Raw genomic sequence first — 16,764 nt, 5'->3', positions numbered from 1 at the left:
GTAGATTTGGCGTCGGTTCGTGCGCCAAAAATTGGCATTGCTCCTATTTTTATTTTTTTAAAAAAAAATTAAATTTTTATTTTAACTTTTAAATTTATTTTTTATTTTTTAACAATTTAAAAAAATTATTTTAAATTATAAAAATAAAAATTTGTTTAAAATAATAGGAAAAATTGAATATTTGAAAAATAATAGTGAAAAATAGAGTTATGGTTGCCCTAAAATTACTGTAGCAGCTGCATATTTAGAGTTATAACTTCATAAATATAGTTAATGGGTTGGAAATGGCCTTAGGTTGTAAGGGCCTATACATGGAATGTGTATTGAAATGAATATTTTGGTACTTCTAATTGAAATCTTAAGATATTTTATTAATATTATGAGATTTATATTTACCAAATAAACAAATGTATATATTGTTTGTAGACACTCTAAATGATCAAAAATGTTTATTGTATGGCTACATTACTTTGTATGAGTGATTAGGATTTTTAGGAATATATATATATATATATACTTGAAGTTGTATGTATATGTTGATGTGAATTATCATGACCAAAAAGAATGACAATATAGAAACCTATGGTCCACTTATAGGACAAAGAATAAGTAGGAAGTGGAAGAAGTCTAGAGGCCAAACCCTAAAATCTAATAAAATTCATTCCATCTGTATATAAGGATCGCATCTATCTTTTGCGTTATTGTACTTAACATTAAAAATATCATTATATTTGTATAATTTTTTTTTTTTGTAGAAATGTCTTTCTATTAGTATTATAAGACACTAATTGAAGTATTTTTGCAATTTTTTCTTAGTTTGTACTACGTTTTGATATAATAATTAATATTCAAATATAAACACGTAAAAAGTAAATGTGAACCTTAGAGCCGAACGGACGGATATAGTAATAAAAATAAAAATAAACAACAAACATACATAAAATAAGACAGAGGAAAAGCCAAAAATGTCAGTCTTCTTCAAGTGTGCATTGCACAACCATAAAATAAAATTTATAAACTACATGTACTAGCTAGTGTTGTGTTCTTTGTGTGCTGTGTTGTGTTGTACTCTGTGCATTAAAGCTGATGCCATGCACATATACATATATATATATATATATATAATGTGGGGTGGTTTGGAGGACAAGAAGTGATAGATCGATCGATTTATTTGGCCTTCAGATAGATAGATAGATAGATAATGATCAGTAATAAATTATGCTTTTGTTTTAGCAGAGAGCGAGAGATGTAGAGAAAGAAAGTATAGTCTGTATGTATTATGTACTTCCATGGACAATCAAATGTCTTGTCTGCAACCAACTTAATCCTTTTAACTTTCTGCAAACCCTAATTACTTCAAATGGTGTTCTTTAGGGACTAGGGTGATTTTTTATTTTTTATTTTTTTGTAAGAAAACAAACAATACATTGGTTAAAAAAATTAATATATTATATGCATTAATTATTTTTATATTATCCATATAATTTTATATACCTCACATTAAAAAATAATAATAATAATACCTCTATCCGATTACAAGGATCTTATTTATTTTTTTACATGTTTTTAGTCTTTAAATATTAATAATTATATGAAAATATAATATAAATTAACGGAAAAAAGCTAAAATACTTCTAGCTATTAGTTTCTTGTAATAATATTACAATGATATTTGTGTAAAAAAAAAATTATATAAATATAAAGATATTTTTAATGTTAAATAACTCAAAAAGTAAATGAGACTTTTAGAGCGGGACGGAGAAAGTATATTTTTTCAAATTATTTAACAAAACAAACATACCCGTTTACTTATATACTCTACTTTCTTTTTCTTTTTCTTTTTTTTTTGGGAGGATTTCTTATTTTAAAATGTATATTTATTTATTTATTTAGAAGAGGTACAAATGTAAAAATATAATGATAGGCTTTAAGAGTATAGTATGGCAGTAATATTTTATTTTATTTTATTTTGGAAAAGGCGAAATAAACTTATCACAAATTTGGCACTTGAAATCTTCTTTATGAAAATTTAAATTGGAGAAGAACGATAAGTAGTAAAATAATATTGATGATCTCAAAACAAGATAGATGTGTTCAAAGTTGGAGATACTAACCATTTTTTTTGGGTTGATCTTCCGTTGGAATTGAGGAGTTGTTAAAGAGAATTATAGTGGAGAGAAATTTTATTAAAAAAAAACATCGATGCTTTCTTATTTTTCAAATGTTCATACTACATGGGTATTTATAGAAAGATTATTTGTAATAGGTAAAAATTATTAATACATTGAGAATAGTAAAAGTTTGTGCTTAAATCATCACTGTCTTGAGAATTGGTGTTGTTGAGATATTTTAAATATTCGGTTTTAAATTTAGTAGATTTATATTTAGATTTGGTCTTACCTATAGATTACTACTTATATTTGAGTCTATCGAGTCTGTTTTGTATTACTTATATATAGGTTCTTTATTTTGACGATCAACAACACAGTTTCCTTATTTTTTCCAAAAATTTCTAACAAGTGCGTTGGAATTATTATTCTTTCTTTTTATTATTATTATTTTGGAATTAAGAATTATATTTAACATCTTCAACTTTGAACACATCTTAGAAGAAGATTAAGATTTCACATTGCCCTTCTAATATTGATCTAATTGAATTATCAGATTGTTTGAGCCTTGCAAGGTCAATCAAATGTTCTTAGGACATATGCAACTAGTTTGGTAGTTTATCACGATTAAAGTCGTCGTAGTAGAAATGATTTATATCTTCAAAAGAATCGTCGTAGTCTATATTAAGGGCGTGTTTGGCAATTAACTGATAGTGGTTAGCTGTTAGCTGATTTAATTAGCTGGTTTGACAAGCTGATTCGATTAGCTGTTTGTATTAAAATATTTGATAAAATAACTGTTTGATATTAGCTGTTTATACGTAAAATGACAATTGAGAACAATTCTATTTTATTTTATTTTTTTCCTAATATATTCAATTGTGTTCCTTTGAGTTTAGAATGTCTGAAATTTTTTGTTATTAGTTATTGAAAATTATAAAAGTTTTATAAAATAGAATAGTATTTATTTTTATTATAGTTAGATTTAAAAAATAATATTTTTTATTGAAAAATAAATAGTTTTTTCTATTGAAAATAATGTCAAATATAAAACAATAATTTTTCGTGTATATATTTATTATTTTAATTATCGATTAGTTCATTATATTTATAACTTTCAATAAATTTCATTTATTTAAATTATTTTAAGTATAAAATTTATATAATGTAATTTTAATATAAAATAAATTATTAATATTTATATTTTCTATTTTGGGTTGATTTTAATAAATTTATATATAAAAATAATTATTTTAAATTTATAAAAGTAAAACTATAATATAATGTAATTAATAAATAAATAATCAAAATATATTTATTTGTGTAAAATGAATAATAAATTTTCAAGGGCAATTAAGGAATAAAAAAATTTAGACTGAAAAAGCTATTCCAAAACGTTGGGTAAGTTAGCTTTTCATAAATTAGTTTTTGAGTCCAAAAAGCTAATTTATCAAACATCTAAATTAGCTGTTTGACCAAACATCCGAAAGTTGTTCAATAAATTAAAAGCTCTCCAAAAAGCTCTTTTTCAAACACCCTTTAAATGTTCATAAGATTGTAATTCACCCTACATCGAACCCCTAAGATATAGGTCTTGAAAATTGATTTGAGTAGATAAATTTCTATATCTCCTTCATTTCTTTAAATTTAGCTTTCTAATTATTTAAACCCTTAGATATGAAAAATCTTCAAATAGGCCATAGTGTTGGCTCAAGGCAAGAAAGCAAGTATATTGTACATGATTGTAAGTACTTAGGGAGTGTGATTACCAGAAATGATTAGGGTGGATAATATACAATAATTAAATGTAATCATATATTTGCTTTGAACATTAAAACTCATTATTATTCTCACTTGATCCGTAATTATTACAATACCTCCATCATGAGTCCAGTGACGGAACCAACCGTAAAACATTGTGAGGGGAGAGCAAAATATCGATTTTTTTTATCGATTCAATATTGTCTTTTTCGATTTCTCCCGCCACATCCAGGTAAAAAGGGAAAAGAAAAAAAAAAGGAAAAAATCGAGTCTTTTAGATAAAAATTCAACGAAACTGTTATGAAATGAAACTATATAAAATTTAATATTTTTATTTAAAAATTAAAAGTATAAATCAACAAATGGAAGAAAAAAAATTACACTATAAAATAAAATTAATGGGAGAGGGAAAATAAATAAAAAATACATCATTTTATTATTTTTACAATAAAAATTACATAAATTTTGGGGATTGGGGTAGGTGCCCTTAACTCCTACACAGGACCCGTCCATGCCTCCATCCCAAAAAAATGTGTTATTTGCTTCTTTTTCTTTTTTCTTTTATTTTACGGCATTATAATTAATATTAAAAATTTATTCATTATATTTATATTTTATTGTTTAAATTTTACATTTTTTTAAAACAATTTTTTTTTTTTCACCAACCAAAACCGTAAAGAAACACTCGGGATTTTGTTGGCGTGGGCGAATATTTTGCCAACCAAAATCATATTTTCGTAGCTATTTAGGTTTCATTGCAAAAAAACTTACTTTTTGCTACAAATGTCATATTTGTCACCAAAGATCTTTACTAATGCGGTATAGGCGACAAAATGAATTTCGTCGCGAAAACCTTTTTGCTATAAATTCTTATATTTTACTATGAAATTTTTTTTAGCTAAATTTTAACTTTTTTTGTAGTGTATGTAGGACCGTCCATGCCTCCATCCCAAAATAAATGTGTTATTTGCTCCTTTTTTTTTTTTTTTACGGTATTATATTTAATATTAAAATTTTATTCATTATATTTATATTTTATTGTTTAAATTTTACATTTTTTTATAAAAAAAAAATTATTTTTTTTCACCAACCCAAACTGTAAAGAAACACTCGGGATTTTGTTGGCTTGGGCGAATGCTTTGCCAACCTTATATAAATTCACCATTTTCATATATGTTTTTTCACCATTTTTTTTTTATGTATATTATTATAACCTCTCTTTCTTTCTCTCTCTCTCTCTAACACACTTTGATTCTTGGCAATATAATATTCATAACAAAATGCATGGAAGCCATGTGTGTGTTTAAAGTAAGAAAGAAATGAATTGGTAAAATGGAATAAAGACAAAACCCAACCCTAGTGAGAGGAGAAGGTGTTGTGTTGTGTTGAGTTGTTCCTTTCTCCAATAGACCCTTTCTTGGGATTTGAGCTTCGTCTCCATCTCCATCTCCATTGCTACTACCTACATTACATACATATATATATATATATATAGATCCCATCTTAATTAATTTACACACAAACACATGTATATGTATAGAGAGAGCTAGAAGAGAGTGTCGGTCTAACACATACATAAACATATTATGTAGTTCTCTCTCTCTCTCTCTCTAAGTTTATATATATATATATGTATTATTATTAGGTAGGGTAGGGTAGTATAGCATAGTTTAGGGCATGCAGTGACAAAGTGGGCAGAAAACAAGATGTAATCACAAAGCATCTTGACTTCAAATTTGATTTAATTTTATTTATAAGCTGATCGATATATAGATATATGTATATATATATATAGGGTAGCTGTGAGTTAGTGAGTGTGTCTCTTTTGTGGGACTGAATCTGATGATGTGATGATCATGACAAGTAGAAGTAGTAGTAGAAAGTGAGTAGCTAAGCTAGGCAGGACAAGTAGGCAGCCACCTCAGTTATTTGCTACCTACCTACCTACTTTCTTCCATCTCTTGTTTCTTCACTCTCTACAATCCTCGATCACAATATCATATTCTTACTATCATATAAGTATATCTATATATATATATATGTATGTATACACACACATAGTAACCAGTTGAGTTGACCTGCCAATCACATTCCACACACACAGTTGAGATTGTATACTTTCACCTTAATCTGATTTGGGATGAATTAATTCAGCTTTAGCTGTTCTATATATATATATATATATAGAGAGAGAGAGAGAGAGAGAACCCTAGTACTATTTGATTTGATTTAATAATTCTATTAACTTAGGTATTGTAAATGTGTGGTTTATAATCAAACCCTTGTCAATCAAGTGATAAGATATTCTTCATTTGAGGGCTAGATCCTAAATTCGATTTTGAATGGGTGCATGTATGTCTGAGTTGAGAGAAATCTCCATTAGATACGTTAATCCGTTAAAGTATCGCAAAATGCACTAAGTGCCCTTTAGCGAGTCATGTGGATACATGGAAATTGATAACGGCGCTTACATCAAATGAAATACCTAGTTAGGTGACGATCAAATAATTAAGGGTTGAGGACTTCCCTATTTAGGAGATTGTTTCGGATTTAAATCCATAAAAGAATGATTAATGACTTTGCTTTCAATCGGACATATTTCTTCCAATATATCGAGCACATTTTATTTGTGACAAAATAGCACCATTTTGTTATCGGCATTTTCAATCACTAGAAATTACTTCAATGACTTTAAATCATATATCCCAACACATACTAACATCACTTCGAATTTTTGAATATTGTCCAAAATAATTTGTGAAAATTGTTTTAAATCATAAAGTAAGTAATAAAGGAGAAAAATAAGATCAGATTCTCAGTACACAATAAAACTATGACGGTTGTTCCATATGCGTACAGACTATGTTTTTTGTGGATTTGACCACAAATTTTTACTATTCAAATTCTTTAAAAATAAAAAAATCAAATCAAGCAATTACTTTCTTTTTAAATTTTATACTATAAATTTATTTTACATTCAAAATATCACATCAATATCTACTTATATCACATCAAACAACTATTCAAATTTAACTTTTTACTTTTCAAAAATCCAAACCCACAAATAAATACACCCTAATATTTAAAAAATTCCAAATAGTTTCGAGTACGATCATTTAAAATCTGTCCTCAAATCAAAACATTTGGCTAACATCTAACAACTCGAATCAAACCAACGAAATGTTATGTGTATTAATTAGGTTATTTACGGTACTATCGATCTCTAGAGTCAATATTTAGATTAATCTAGTGTAGAAAACAATCAATAATAAAAGAATTAATCTCCAACATGAAGGCAAACCCTAAATGAGCATTGTTGTAGTAATACCAATAAGAAATAATTTTGCTCTCCAAATGTGAATGTGAATATGAATGCGAGTGATCGAAAACACGTAGTAATAAAACCAAAAAAGCTTTTTACTTTCAAAGCACGATAAGATATTACATATCCAAATTTGTCAGCGTCTTGGATCGATCCATGCATCGTTTTCAATATAATTATTTTATACGTACATAGTACAATAGTGAAGGAACAATAACATTATTTTTGAACCCGATGGATAAGTCATTGTTATTGTTGTAATAACAATATAATACTCCCTTCTCGCATCAATTATTTTATTTTATTATATCCGATAGTCTCAAATCACCATAATAGGGAAAATTGTAAAAAATATTATTCATGTATACTTCGTTAAAGTCACTATTTTTATCATTTGGATGTGTGTAAACGTGCGTGATCGCGCGTGATATAAACATCACGCGCGGCCAAAGGACATAAATATTGACTTTTGCAAGCATGTAAAATATATTTTACCAGAGAGATAAATACAGAACAAAAGTGATAATGAAGTATATATAGGATATTTTTTGCAATTTTCTCTACTGTAATATTATTCTTTTTTTTTTTTAATATGATTATACAAATACCACTATATTTTATACATATTTCTATTTTGGTACGTCCAATTACAAAGTAACTATTTCATTAAATAACCTATATTTTTTCACGAATACTTTTACTTTACATCATGGCAAAAATATCATTATACTATTTTTACCTGTTCACTATAATTAAAATATTATTATTTCTTAAATTCTGCGTAAAAAATAAATGTATATTTCTTGCATAGAGGGAATACCAAATTTCACATTATACTACTCTCATAATCATCAAAATATTGATATTTTTAAAATTTCATACTACAAAATAATATATATATATATATATCGATTCCTGACATTGATTGATCCATAGATCCGTACCAAAAGTTTTTCATCTTCTCGTCCCTTTCACATATCTGTCCTTCAGCTGTACCACCTCTTCTTCCCTCCGCCGTCTGCCCCGCTGCCGCCGCCGGCGGCCGATTCCGCAGCTCTCACCGGCTCTCCGACAATGGCGTCGCCGTAGGCCGGGAGAAGATTCCCCAAATAACGGTCGTGTTGCGATTGCGCCGCCGCCGGGAACGACACCACCCGCGACGGTGAGCTGTAAACGTACGGCCCCGCCGGCGGCGGCGGGTGGTGGTACATTGATCTCATCGGCAGTGCTCCCTCGCCCCTGAAATTTAAGATTTTATCCATTTCCGAGATTGCAATAATAAAATTAAATTAAATTAAATTAAATTAAATATAATAATACCCTGAAGATGAAATGAAAGGCAAGTGAGGATTAACCAAATCGTTGGTGAACACCAAATGCCGTGCCTTGTTCAGTGTTTCTGTCTCCCTTTCTGCTTAATTAATTAATTAATTAAATATATATAATAAACGCTAAATTGCACATAACGTACCTGTGATTTTATAAAATTGCGCCGATTTTCTATACTTTTAAAACTGCGTCTAACTCCCTCGTGATTTCATAAACTCTGCGTGTATTTGGCTCAAAATGCGAATAAATTTTAGAATCTCAATTTCTAAACCACTGAAATTACAAAATATTCATTTTCTTATATTTTTTAGTAAATAGTTATTTTTTTCAAGTTTAAAGATTTTATTTTTACTGTTTTTTTTAAACTAAATATAATAAAAATAAATATACTTCATCCGTCCTATTTAAAGGTTTCATTTTCTATTTTTGTCTATCCTAATTTAGTAATTGTACTACCTCCTAACATAATAAATACCCTTCAAACTTACACTATATTGCACACACAAATGCCATTACTTTTATATTAAACAATACTAATAGAGGTATTTTCGTCTTTTTCACTACAACTCGTTATAATACTAATATTCAAAAATCTACCTGTAAAAGTAAACGACAACCTTGCACGACAGAGGGAGGATTTGTAATTTTAGGAATTTAGAAATTGTAATTCTAAAATTTATTCGCATTTTGAGCGCATTTAGGTCGTTAAATAAGTACTCTCGAGGTTAGACAACAGAATTTATGAAACCACGATGAATTTGACGCAGTTATAGAAATGCAGGGATTTGGCGCAATCTCATAAAATTATAGATGAATTTTGTACAATTTAACCTATAATAAATTCAATTTATTAGAAATATACATATATATATATATATAGATAGATAGATAGGATTTGCCTTGGCGATGGCGATTCATGTGGCCGCCGAGGGCCTGAGATTTGCAGAATTTGAGGGAACAGAATCTGCACTGGTAGACCTTATTGGGGGGCTCCTTCTCACCGGGGCTGGTGCTTTTCTTTTTCCTGCCGCCGCCGCCGCCGCCGCCTGCAAATGCCAGTTACAGCAACTTTGAAGAGACTGAACCCAAAACCCTAATTTCATTATATATATATATTGAAAATATTCTCTTTAGCTTTTTCCTTTATTATTTTAATTTGCTTTGCCTTGTCTTGTCACTTTGCTTTCTAGGGTTTTGCTAGCATGCTCCCAAAAATATAAATAAATAAATAAATAGTAGTATTGACAAAATTAAATAAGTGTGTTTGATTGTGGGTTTGGGTTTTTTTTTTTTTTTTTAATATTTGAATAGTAAAAAATTGAATTTGAATACTTATTTGATGTGATATAAATAGATGTTGATGTAATATTTTGAATGTAAAATAAATTTGTAATATAATATTAAAAAAAATAATCGTGTAATTTAATATTTTTGGAGAGAAAAGAACACAACACTATGTTTACTTATTGGGGTTTAGAAAAGTTAAGGAATAAAAAAGGATAAGTATATATATATATATAATTTGATATTTTTTAAAAAAAAAAAAATAGTATTTCATGCAATTTAATAAGAAATTACTAAATAATTGAAGTCCAAGAAATTAAAGACATATATATAGAGAAAGGTTGAGTGGAGTTAATTAATTATTTAATTATGAATAGTGTGGTAAGTTGTATTAATAAATTTATATAACATAAATCAACATTGCATGCATTCATTTCTTGAAAAATAAATAAATAATGGATATATAATTACTTGAAGGAGGAGCAAAGGAATGGTGATGAACATTATCAGATATGTCTGATCTGGAGTGGTCCTCAGGTAAGTTGTTCAGATCTAAAGGGTTTCCTTCTGTAACTGTTCCCCTGAAATTAATTCAAATAACACAAAATTAAAACTAAGTAAATAAAATTAAAGAAATAAGCTTCTAAGAAATTATAAAATGATCGAGATGCACTTACATGGAAATACAAAATAGCTACTTGTTGAAGAACAAGAATATATATTTATATATATATATATATTTGGGTAAAAATAAATTAAAATTAATAAATATAGTAGAGGGAGAATGTAGGAGATGATCAAGTGTTGTTCTTCCGATGGAAGAATAAAGAAAAATCGATTTTTGCAAGGTTTGAGAATGAGGGTTTTGTGATATATATATATATATATATATAATTTTGAAGATAAGCAGCAGTCTAGATGCCTTTGAGAAAACTTCTCTCTCTCTATATCCTCTCTCTCTACTCTTTCTCTGTCTGTCTCTCTCTCTCTCTCTCACTCTAACGCATAGCATGGAAATTAAAGGACAAGTCTCGTGACTTTAAAAGGAGAGGGGAGAGAGGTAACATTTTGAATTTGGAAATATAGACATTGAATTGAAAAATATACTCCCACCGTCCCATAATTAAATATCTATTTACTTTTTTATATAGAAAATGACTAAAATAACTTTATTAGTATGTGTAATATAAAGGTAATGACATTTGTATAATATATTGTAAGTTGTAAGGGTATTTGTAATGTTATGTACATAGTACAGTTACTAAAAAAGAAATTGATACTTTGTTATTAGACGTACTAAAATGAAAAAATGGCTACTATCCTATTTAGTTAATTAAGAAATTTCTTAAGCCCTATTTATTGTACAAGGGACAACTTCGTCATCCCTCCTTCAACGACTGATAGTATTATGTATGTGATACTTCCTCCGTCCCAATATAATAGACTTATTTATTATTTTTGTTCGTCTCAAAACAATAGTCTTATTTTCATAAATAATCATATATCACCATAAAAGTACCCTTACTTTCTCATTATTATTACACAATTGTCACTATTTTTTATATAAAAATACTTACAAAGGCAAAAAAATCTTTTACTCGTCTTTTTACCAATTACCAATATAATATCAGTATTTCTTAAATCTCATGTCCAACACAACTAACACTATAGTTCTTGGACAGAGGGAGTAATATGTAAAAGACTAGACATTGTGCATGTAGTAGTGGGAGTTGTTGGTAGATTTAAGAGTGTCACAATTGTAAAAGAAAGGGATCGTAAAAAGAAAGTGACATGAAATGCGAGATAGACGAAAATATAAAGTGTGATATTATATATGGGATGGAAGGAGTATAATTATGTTATTTTTATAACTTGAGAATCAGTAACCGCTACTCTTCGAGTGTGCTTTGGATAAACCCGACTGAACTTAATATCCTGTAAATTAAGTGCGACAAAGCAAGTCACACTAGGTAAATTATGATAATTATATTGATTTTTATTTGTTTTTAGCTTTATTTTAGTCCACAATCTATTTGTATTGTAGGTACATTATTATTTAATTTTCTTATTAAACTCAAATAATGGTCTCTACGATGTCACTTGAATTTGAAAAAAATGTTAAAATATTTTAGATATTTAATTTATTATTTATACTCCCTCCGTCCCAAAATTAAATATTTATTTACTTTTTGCACGTAGTTTTAGAAATATTAGTATTATATTGGGATATAGTATGAATAAAGTAAAAATGACTAAAATAACCTTATTAGTATGTGTGATATAAAGGTAATGACATTTGTGTAATATATTATAAGTTGTAAGGATATTTGTAATGTTAGGTAGATAGTACAGTTACTAAAAAAAAATGAATACTTTGTTATGGGACAGACTAAAATGAAAAAATAGATACTTTGTTATGGGACAGACTAAAATGAAAAAATAGATACTTTGTTATGGGACGGAGAGAGAGTATTAAATTTAGTAATTTTAGATTAATTTCTTTATATTCATTAATTATATATATATATATATATATATATCTAAGTCTATTGCATCTCTATTATTTCTATTTATAGACTACTATTTCCATTATCAATTATAAGCAATTTTGATATGTTTTTAAAACATTTTACCAATATAAAGTTGAAGTATCATTATACATGACACATCATTAAAAATAATGTTTTCCAATGATTAAAATCGTAACTTGAGAAAGGTAAAAAGAAAAAACTAGTAGGTAAAAAATAAAGTAAAGAGTATTAACAAAAAAATTATTAAATAATTTATAATGAGTTGTAATGAAAAAGATGAAAATACCCCTATTAATATTGTTTTATATAAAAGTAATGACATTTGTGTAATATAGTGTAAATTGGAATAGTATTTATTATGTTAGATAGGTAGTACAATTACTAAATTAGAAAATGGTAACCTTATTTTGGAACGGACAAGAATGAAAAGGCAACATTTCAATGGGACGGAGGGAGTATAATTTTATAAAGTACATTATATTACTCCCTCTGTCCCGCAAGAAGGTTGTCATTTGATTTTGGCGTCATCGTACTTAACATTAAAAATATTCTTATATTTGAATAATTTAATCAATAAATATCACTGTATTTGTATTATAAGAGACTAATAAACGTATTTTTGTATTTTTCTTTTTATTTGTACTATGTATTGACATAATAATTAATATTCAAAAATCAACATGCAAAAAATCAATGACAATCTTCTTGCGAGACGAATGGAGTATTAATTTTTGCATAATAAACATATTTAAACAATACAATACAAATATAAAACTGTACAGTACATTCTTCTGTATAACATCAAATATACAATATAGTATTCAACCATCAACATTTCATTCAATATTGTTTTTATTATTTAGAAAAATAATAAGAATTAATTAAATAAATGAATATTGTTTTTATTTTTATTCTGTATTAATATTAATTTTATATTAAAAATATAATATTAATATTTAATTTATATTATATCAAATAATTATTTTAATTTAAAATATTATTATTCAAAATTCAATATTCCCAAACAAAGCACTCATGTCTTAAAAATTCATATTTGGGCTTATATTGGGCTTAGACTCTCATTGTCCAAAAGCCCAAACAATTTGGGCTTAATGTAATGACTCTGTCCATCGTCACTTTTAAGGTGCGAGCGGAGCTCATCCTCTACTCCCATGGCTTCTTCTTATCTGAATTCCCTGTCCGCCACACCTCCTTCCGTCGCCACGCCTATACTTCACCTACCTTCGCATTTCAAGGTACTCTCAAATCTAACTCAAAAACTAAACAAACCTTTTCGAATTTCGTTTGAATTTTGTGTAATTGCAGGGCAACGCGAGATCTTTGAATGCATACACATGCGGATTTCCATCCATAAAAATCTGCCTACACAAGTTCCATCGGAAACCGCCACTTGTGGTTCTAAACGCGGCGGATTCCGGCGTCCTCGAGTCCACCTCCGGCGGCCAGAATGTGCGGTTCCGCCTCGATAACCTAGGGCCGCAGCCTGGTTCGAGGAAGAAAGCGAAGAGAAAGGGGAGAGGACATTCGGCTGGGCAAGGAGGCAGCTGTGGATTTGGAATGAGAGGTCAGAAATCGAGGTCAGGACCTGGAGTGAGAAAAGGATTCGAAGGTGGACAAATGCCGCTTTACCGGCGGATTCCGAAATTGAGAGGCATCGCCGGAGGTAAATTCGTGTTTTCCGATCGTTTATTGCAGTTTAATTTGCAGATTCCGGCGAGGAATCAATTAATTGCTGCTGATCTGCCTGCCCTAGTTTTGCCAATTTGTTTCGATTTGGGGATTTAGGGTTTCAGGATGATCATGATACATATATATATATATATATATGCTGTGATTATATTTATGCCTATTGGATTTGTCAGTGTTTGCTAATGCTGATTGGGAGCTACTGTTGATTTTTGTATGAAATCCCTAGTTGATAATTCTATGCATATTTTCACTTAGGCGTTTGGTACGGATAATGTAATTGCAGATAAATACTATAGCGGATAATAGAATTGTAAATAAAATGAATTCAATCGAAAATAAGAATTCATTGGTAAAGTCGATAATTTAGCTGAGAAATGTAACATAGAAATGCAATTACAGTATGAATCGACGTAGAGGAGATAATGTAAAAGAGGGGATAAATCGATAAGGAGATAATTTGAATGCGATGTTTTGTAAAAAATAAACATATTTTTCGAAAACTTTGAAGAAAAATGCCTTTAGGGTGTGTTTGTTTGGGAGTTTGGATTTTGGTTTGGGATTTGAATAGTAAAACTTTTGAATTTGAACAGTTGTATGATGTGATATAAATATGTATTGATATAATGTTTTTAATGTAAAAATAATTTTTAGTATAATATAAGAAGGAAAAAAAAGTGTTTGATTTGATGTTTTTTGGGAAAATTTTTTTTGATAAATAGTAGAAATTTGCCGAAGTCTTGCAAACAAACACACTAATGTTCTCCTTAAGCTTCTGCCATTGACGATGGAAGCCTTCTGAGTTGTTGTGATGCCTTAATTCTGCCTTATGTCTATACACTCTTTTCATACGCTAGTCTTGAAACTTGATATCGATATTTTTATTTTATTTTGTTTCGATTCAAGGGATGTCTGCCGGGCTACCAAAGTATGTTCCTGTCAACCTAAAAGATATTGCCGATGCGGGATTTCAAGAAGGAGAAGAGGTCTCGCTAGAGTCCTTGAAGAGTAAAGGTTTAATCAATCCAACTGGAAGGGATAGGCGACTTCCACTTAAGGTAATGATTAGATGTTAAATCGATTTACTATCCAATGTTTTGGGGATGCCAAACATGTTCGGAAATCTAGTAAGGGTGTGTTTGTTTGGGGGTTTGGATTTTGAGTCGGGATTTGAATATTATAAATTTTAAATTGGAATAGTTGTATGATGTGATATAATGTGATGTTTTGAATGTAAAATTGATTTTTAGTATAATATAAAAAATGAAAAATGGTTGTTTGATTTGATTTTTTAAGGAAAAAAAATTTGATAAATAGTAAATTTTTGAGAAAATCCCATAAAAGACACACCTTAATATCTATATGCATTTTGTGCCGTCTTCCTATTATTCGAAGAACACTACTTCACTTTTCATTGTGTCGTAATTTTTAGCATCATTCAACATACGGAAGCGAATCTAGATGCATACGTGTGGATCTCTCCTTCGAACATATTTTTTGGATATCGTGATTATTCAATCATGTTCGAATTGGTCGCTTTTCTTCCATTGCCAACGAAATCGCTCCACTTTTAGTGATTTCTGTCCCATTTAATCGAATGGCTGCTGATCCTGTGCTGATCCGGCCAAATTAGCATGGTGTTAATTTGATCGGATCAACATATGTCATACACATAATCAGCATATATTTACATATAACACAACATATGTGGAGTTATAATATAATATATGTTGAATTATAATATAACATATGTTGTTTTATAAATGTGTTATGATATTTATAAATATATGCCGATTATCTGTATAGCTTATTTGACTGGATCAGCAGCTGATCCATACCCTAATAGAATGTTGTTGAAAATTTGTCGTCACTCATTTCGAAAATAATTAATGATTTTTCACTCTATTACCTGTAATATTATTGGACACTTTTTTTTGCTGAATTAGCTGCTGATCGCACGAGTAATTGTTGATTGATTCCTGTTGCATTTAATTGATTACTGTTGGAAATTCGAAGAAAAAAATTAAACTGCCTCCGAAATTATTCGAAAACTTTTCTCGTGTCTCTTTCAGATCCTCGGCGACGGAGAATTGAGCGTCAAGCTCAACTTCAAAGCCCGAGCTTTTTCAGCGTCGGCAAAAGAGAAGCTTGAGGCTGCAGGTTGTTCATTAACTCTTATTCCCGGGCGAAAGAAATGGGTGAAGCCGTCTGTCGCCAAGAACATCGCCCGGGCCGAGGAATACTTCGCCAAGAAAAGAGCCACCGAATCTACCCCGGCCTCGTGAGCCTCCTCGGATACTACGACACACCGGTCGGCCCGCGACGACGTCGAGATCTCTAAGGTATTGAAACAATCAATTTGGGGCCTATGTTCTTCCTTAGCATTTGATTTTAATGTTTATGCATTATTGTTGTTGTTGTTGTTATTGCAAAGTTGGAAGTGGTCCAAATGTTGGTGGGCATTGTTGGCAAAATTGCAACCTTTCTTTCAGCAATGTTAATTTAAAAGGTCGTGTTCATAATTTTATTTTATTTTTTTATTTTTTTTTTTTTGGTGAATTGAATTCTTGGTTGGTTAATTTTTACCTAATGTTTGATGCTCTAATTAATTGTTGAAACGGGTCTTGTTAGATGTATAGGTTTTCGGAATTTTGAAAATTTTAAAAATTTGGGAATAATAAAAAGTTAGGTATTAGTAGGGATGTTAAATGGGGCGGGTTAG

General features: G+C 29.2%; 2 protein-coding genes across 2 annotated transcripts; one reads left to right on the top strand and one right to left on the bottom strand.

Annotated features, from left to right (window-relative positions):
- Nucleotides 1-8,141: 8,141 nt before the first annotated feature.
- LOC127261674 (zinc finger protein JAGGED-like) lies at nt 8,142-13,509 on the bottom strand. Its single transcript, XM_051289969.1, has 5 exons — nt 13,436-13,509; nt 10,276-10,385; nt 9,420-9,566; nt 8,512-8,602; nt 8,142-8,430 (listed from the first exon to the last, which is right to left on the bottom strand). Exons 1-5 carry the CDS (start codon nt 13,507-13,509, stop codon nt 8,178-8,180), a joined length of 675 nt encoding a protein of 224 aa, XP_051145926.1. The 3' UTR covers nt 8,142-8,177.
- Nucleotides 13,488-16,564, top strand: LOC127261913 (50S ribosomal protein L15, chloroplastic). Its single transcript, XM_051290350.1, has 4 exons — nt 13,488-13,591; nt 13,662-14,019; nt 14,949-15,100; nt 16,115-16,564. The coding sequence occupies exons 1-4, from the start codon at nt 13,508-13,510 to the stop codon at nt 16,325-16,327; spliced, it is 807 nt and encodes a 268-aa protein (XP_051146307.1). The 5' UTR covers nt 13,488-13,507; the 3' UTR covers nt 16,328-16,564.
- Nucleotides 16,565-16,764: the final 200 nt, after the last annotated feature.

This window comes from Andrographis paniculata, unplaced genomic scaffold (assembly GCF_009805555.1).
Source record: "Andrographis paniculata isolate CXL003 unplaced genomic scaffold, ASM980555v1 Contig64END, whole genome shotgun sequence".
Lineage (NCBI taxonomy): Eukaryota > Viridiplantae > Streptophyta > Magnoliopsida > Lamiales > Acanthaceae > Andrographis > Andrographis paniculata.
The sequence above is the reverse complement of the archived record's forward strand: the minus strand, read 5'-3'. Positions and strand labels throughout refer to the sequence as shown.